At 39.7% G+C, this 6,511-nt stretch overlaps 1 protein-coding gene across 1 annotated transcript in view; it reads right to left on the bottom strand.

The window, feature by feature from the left end:
- Positions 1-1,936: 1,936 nt before the first annotated feature.
- c9orf72 (C9orf72-SMCR8 complex subunit) overlaps positions 1,937-6,511 on the bottom strand; it is a 29,267-nt gene continuing 24,692 nt past the window's right edge. Inside the window, exons 8-10 of the mRNA XM_060925687.1 lie at positions 3,301-3,358; positions 2,986-3,095; positions 1,937-2,821 (exon numbers count right to left, since the gene is read on the bottom strand). Coding sequence (XP_060781670.1) covers positions 2,635-2,821; positions 2,986-3,095; positions 3,301-3,358 — 355 coding nt within the window. The 3' untranslated portion in view covers positions 1,937-2,634. The remainder of the gene's footprint in view (positions 2,822-2,985; positions 3,096-3,300; positions 3,359-6,511) is intronic.

The following is a 6,511-nucleotide window of genomic DNA, read 5'->3' as shown; positions in this document are numbered from 1 at the left end:
GTAAAGAAAAAAATATATTACTTACCAGCTTAAGGTTGGTCCGTATGGTGAAATACTGTACCGTGACCTCGGCCTTGAATACTGACCTCGGCCCAGAGGGCCTTGCTCAGTACTTTCAAGACCTTGGTCACGGTATGGAAGTAGGTTACTCTATGGGGCAATATCTAACTTCTAATTTAATCTAAAACCTGATTGCTTGAAATTAATTTATGGGAATACAAACTGTCCCAAGTCTCCCCACGCTTCTCTATATTGTTAGGCTATAATGTGAAACTTTTGTTTGAATGAGGAGATGGTGGAAAACAGATAAACTGAGGGATATGGCTCATCTGATAAGTTGCACTTAATGCTTGGATTGAGACATGGCGAGATTCAGCTGATAAACAGTATATTGTTATAACAAGAAAGGTTTCCTGTTATAACCTGATAAGTTTGTATGTTGTAATAACATGGAAATACATTGTTATAACATGAAAAATGTTGTTATAATAACTTTTCACTTTATAATGCGATACTAATCTGTTTTTCTTTTTCTGGTGTAACAGCAATATGCTTCCAGTTCTGTAACGATTTCATTAATTGCAGTATTTAAGAAAAATTTCATGAGTTGCCATTTCCATTGGTTAACAGTTGGCAGTCAGTATAGTCACTGTTAATCTTTTTCATTAAAATTAACAAAACCCAAAACTAAACTCCATTATACTGGCAGATAATATCCATATAAGACATGTTCAAGTGTTCACTTGTTCATATTTGTTCCTGTGAACTGTATCCGGATTTTATTTTAAAAGAAAAACTAGGTCCCAGCGCGCTGCCATCTAACTCTCCAAGGTTCAAATATTGCACTCTGAGTACAAATTATGGGAGAGAATCCATTGATTGTGACGTCACTTACATGCTACATGACTTACCGAGGCTGAGATTTAGTGGATACATCACTTCTAAATTGTTGTAAACAACCCTGAAGATGCTTGAGTGTCAAGCATTTGGGTGTAAAAGTAAGCCTGATCATAGAAGTAGTGAACACACACGCGCAAGTAAGCTGAGCAGACACATACCCAGTCTTTGGGAGCCTTTTGCTGCCTATAAACTCCATTGCCAACCACGCTGGGGGTTTTTTTCCCTCAAAAATTAAATTTCCTTGCATTTTTATGTGACATGCTTTTGTTTGGTTTTGCTCACTGAGAAAAGCGATCTTTTTAGATGGCAAGAATCACATTGCTATGACAACAGGGCTGTTTACTAGTATCTGCCAGTACTGCGTATGTGTTATCTAGCAAAACGAGATTTAAACTCCATAAAAGTGAACCCTGTTGATTCACAAATTTTGTTGCCAGTAAAAACCACATGGTTACAGAAAACTTCCGATTAGATTTTTACAATTAGAAGCCTAACTCTGTCACATATACAGCACAGTAAAGTTCTTTCTCTGTATTTAACCCATCTGAAGCAGTGAAAACACACACAGGAGGAGAGAGGGAGAGAGAGAGAGAGAGAGAGAGAACACAGTGGTACCTGGGGATTTTTAGAATTAGAAGCCTTTATTTGATAGCTTGTTGTTACTAAGGTAAATGGCATACTAGTGTGCCAGTTACATCACAGACAAATATCCCACTGAGTCCAGGTAAACCTATTTTTAGCAATATCCTAACTTTTAAAATGGATAAATTGTTGTTTGTAAAGTGTTTGTTGTGATCAGCAAACAGCATTTATTTTGGATTTTGTTTGGTTTTAAAGGTGACAGTAATTCCTAGTGGCATATTACTCACATTGTAGTTGGCAGCTTCAGTTAGCTGCTAATCCTTGACAGTATGAACTTTCTGCTCTATTTTCAATAAAGATGAGATCATATCTGCATTAAAATATATTATAATATAATTTGTTGAACACATGTTCCAGGGTGTAGGCAAAAATGAGTAAAATAAAGACCACCATAAAGAGAATACTCCACCATCTGAGCTATATCTTTATTTACATTTTAAAACATTAACTATCTCACATACAGTGCTTTTCTAAAGACAGACATTGTCCAAATAAAAAAAAACAAAAACAAACAGCAAAAACTATTGAATTTCAGTACAACCACGTTAGTTAATTCACCTTCAGATTTATTTACAGACAGTAGTCCTGTGACAATATCAATCAACACCTTAGCTCAAGTCTGCTTGCTTTAAAAGTCTTTCATGTACAAACTGTATCAGCATATCCAATGAGCTGCATCTCATTTTACATGATCTCTCAATTCTCATGTCTCCATGATAACACTTGGCCCTCAGAATAAGCAAAGACTGATTTACTGTCTACAGAAGAAACAAAGAAACATCGGCGTGAGGCTGTGCCATCAGAGGTACTCGGTAGCAGCATAACAATCTTCATAGTTAAAATTAATTAATGATGAACATAAATAAGGGCCTGCATGGCATTATGCTGACAGGTTCTCAGTATTTAAAGGCAAAACAAATTAAACACACACAAATCCAATTACACCTTTTGTTATACAAATAAAGGTTCAAGCAAGCTCCAGAGTGAATCAGTGCACGTATACATACTTTATGCACAACCATACTTTAGGAACATGAATACGTTATCAGTCATCTTGTGGATTAATGATCTTGAGTGTTTTAAGGTGCAAGGTCAGAAGTTCATTAGAATATCACGCTCCTGTACGCTGGTGAAGAAGGGCTTCCCAAACACAAACGAGTGAAGGCCTGGTCGCAGCTTCTCTGCCATTGCCATGATGACGTTCAGGTCTCCTTCTATAGTCAAGTCCAGGTCAGTCTTCAGATTACGCAGCGACCGGAAAGGCTTCTTCCCCTTCTGACTAGAACAACATTAATCACCAAGAACAAATGATTTTCTGTCATCTAATTAACAGGAACACTAACTACAATGTTGTGTAACAGTTCAACATGATACTAATAACTAATTTGATCATGTACAGTATGTAGTGGTTAGATCTGTGATTTCGAACTTTATTATACATACGTCTCATCCTCAATATATCTGAGCAGCGTCAGAGCCTTCCTGTGCAGCAGCAGGAGGAAATGTGACAAGTATACACCCCGAAGGTTTAGACCTGGTTTCAAGAGGAAAACCTACAAACGTGCACACACACACACACACACACACACACACAAAAAAAAAAAAAAAAAAGATACATGTAGTAATGGTCGTGAATTAAGTTCAGGCACACAGCAAAAAATGCTGTGAAGAAATGCACACATTGTAAGAGTCATCTTAGACAGAAGTGCCAAACACATACGCATGTTCAGAAATGATGAAGAGGGGAACAGCTCATACCTCATCTATGAAAGACTTTACCAGTGCATCTTTGTGCATGACATCCTGAAATATGTTCCTAGACAAAAACAAAAAAACACAAAACATTATTGGATATAGCACAGACAGACTACTGAAATCCATGTAAATTATCCATCCATCCATTATCTGTAGCTGCTTATCCTGTCCTACAGGGTCGCAGGCAAGCTGGAGCCTATCCCAGCTGACTACGGGTGAAAGGCGGGGTACACCCCGGACAAGTCGCCAGGTCATCACAGGGCTGACACATAGACACAGACAACCATTCACACTCACATTCACACCTACGGTCAATTTAGAGTCACCAGTTAACCTAACCTGCATGTCTTTGGACTGTGGGGGAAACCGGAGCACCCGGAGGAAACCCACGCAGACACAGGGAGAACATGCAAACTCCACACAGAAAGGCCCTTGCCAGCCGCTGGGCTCAAACCCGGACCTTCTTACTGTGAGGCGACAGCGCTAACCACTACACCACCATGCCACCCCATGTAAATTAGACTGAACTGAACGAAATTGCAATATGCGTCTTACCAACATATAACAAAAAAAATCCTGCCAAGTTTCATGAAATTCCTCCACAAATCGTGAGAGGATTTGATTTCAGAAGGTGAGTACCCTTCCTGGGATGAACGGACGGACAGACGTCGCCACAACAGAATCCCCCTGTGGGCCTTTTGGCCAGCGGGGGATAAAAAAAAAAAAGAAACCATAAAACCAAAAAGCAAAGCTAAAATACTAAAGTAAAGCTAGAGAAAATTTCTGCATGGCAAAAACAAACACACACACGTGCGCACACACATACAGTATAGGTACTTGTTCAAGTGTGTGTGTATTGCTTATATTGTGTATATTACTATTATTATGAATAAGTGTCTCCAAAAGTGTTACTGTATACACGCGCACACACACACTGATCAGCCATAACATTAAAACTACTGACAGGTGAAGTGAGTAACATTGATTATCTCATTACAGTGGCACCTGTCAAGGGGTGGGATATATTAGGCAGCAAGAGAACAGCCAGTTCTAGAAGTTGATGTGTTGGAAGCAGGAAAAATTGGCAAGCGTAATGATCTGAGTGACTTTGACAAGGGCCAAACTGTGATGGCTAGTTATTGCTGGTGAAAACAGAAAGGTATCAGCATTAACTTTTTCAGCAGTTTGTGCTAGAGTAGTTCTTCTGTGGGATTGGACCATATAGACTAGCCTTCGTGCCCCATGCGAATCAATGAGCCTTCAACACTGTCACCAGTTGTCCTTCCTTGGACCACGTTTGGTAGGTACTAACCACTGCATACCGGGAACAATCCACAAGATGTCCCATTTTGGAGATGCTCAGACCCAGTCATCTCGCCATCACAATTTGGTCCTTGTCAAAGTTGCTCAGATCCTTACGCTTGCCCATTTTTCCTGCTTCCAACACATCAGCTTCTAGAACTGACTGTTCTCTTGCTGCCTAATACATCCCACCTCTTGACAGGTGCCACTGGAATGCGATAAACAAACGTTTTCATTTCACCTCTCAGTGGTTTCAATGTTATGGCTGATTGGTATATATATATATATATATATATATATATATATATATATATATATATATATATATATATAAAATAAAAACAACCAAACATCCTATATATGGGTCTGTCTCAGAAACTGGGTACTATGGGGGAACCCCACTAAATATACTCAGTCAATAAACTATACGGTTTTGAATGGTGATGTTGGTTTTAATTTGAAATAAAATGATGAAAGAAATAATACAGATAAAACTAAATCTTTGATGTGAATACTCTATTCACAATTTGGCAAAAATTCTGCAAATTTGTGGTAAAATGGCGGCTTGATCTGGGACATGATAAATGGTTGACTACATCGCATTCCCTTAAAAAGGTTGTAGTCCACTGAAAAGTCTACAGTTATCACTAATTGTATTTTAAGTTGTAACTTTATACACCTAAGGATTGGTGCGCTCACAGAATAATCATCTCATCTCATCATCTCTAGCCGCTTTATCCTGTTCTACAGGGTCGCAGGCAAGCTGGAGCCTATCCCAGCTGACTACGGGCGAAAGGCGGGGTACACCCTGGACAAGTCGCCAGGTCATCACAGGGCTAACACATAGACACAGACAACCATTCACACTCACATTCACACCTACGGTCAATTTAGAGTCACCAGTTAACCTAACCTGCATGTCTTTGGACTGTGGGGGGGAAACCGGAGCACCCGGAGGAAACCCACGCGGACACGGGGAGAACATGCAAACTCCACACAGAAAGGCCCTCGCCGGCCACGGGGCTCGAACCCGGACCTTCTTGCTGTGAGGCGACAGCGCTAACCACTACACCAACATGCCGCTCTACAGAATAATCATAACCATAATAAAACATCATGCAAAATATTTGATCACCGTTGTAACTCCGTTTTCCGCATACCCAAAACCAATACAATCGTGTGTTTTGATCGAAACGGAAAGCCTCAGGGTCAAGGTCACTACCTCACCAAAAGTAGTAACTTAAAATCACTACGCCATATAAAAATGTAGTTATAAATCTGCGATTTAGTTTTTTAAAACGAAAGCTGAAAGTTAGGTATAGAATATGTTTCTTACAGAATATGTTACGATGGTAGCTGGTCTTGTATGAATTTCTGAGCTATAAAATGAGTCATGGTCTATTTTTTACCGTAGCATGTTATTTGTGTGCGGGGAAGGACATACATTAACAATTTGCATGTGTAGAATGGAATTTTCCACTCCAACAGTTAGAAGTTGATCGTGCTTCCATTTGCGGTCTTTCTGTTATGCGGGTGATCTGTTCGGACGTCGTCACTGAAAAGGTGAGTTTTGACAGTTTTATTTTGTTTTAGTCTTGCAGTATAAGGCAATAGAGATCTTGCATGTGACGTCACAGCCGATCCAGATTGTGACAGACGCCATCTTGTCGGTCAAACGCCATATTCCGCCTTCTACTTCTACTTCTGGTTCTACTTCTGCTTTTACTTCTACCTTTTCTTCTGGAAAACCCTACTATATACAATTCTACTACAACGGCTGCGGCTACAAGCTCTCCCTACCTGTGCACGCTTTTTATGTTTTTTGTGTGTATTTTTGCGTGTTGTTCGTCTGTACCGGACTTCAATATCCACTACAACCGTATGGACTTACTGGACATTGGTTTCCAGCAGA

The sequence above is a fragment of the Neoarius graeffei genome, chromosome 7 (genome assembly GCF_027579695.1).
Source record: "Neoarius graeffei isolate fNeoGra1 chromosome 7, fNeoGra1.pri, whole genome shotgun sequence".
NCBI classification, from domain to species: Eukaryota; Metazoa; Chordata; class Actinopteri; order Siluriformes; family Ariidae; genus Neoarius; species Neoarius graeffei.
This window is presented reverse-complemented; position numbering and strand designations above follow the sequence as displayed.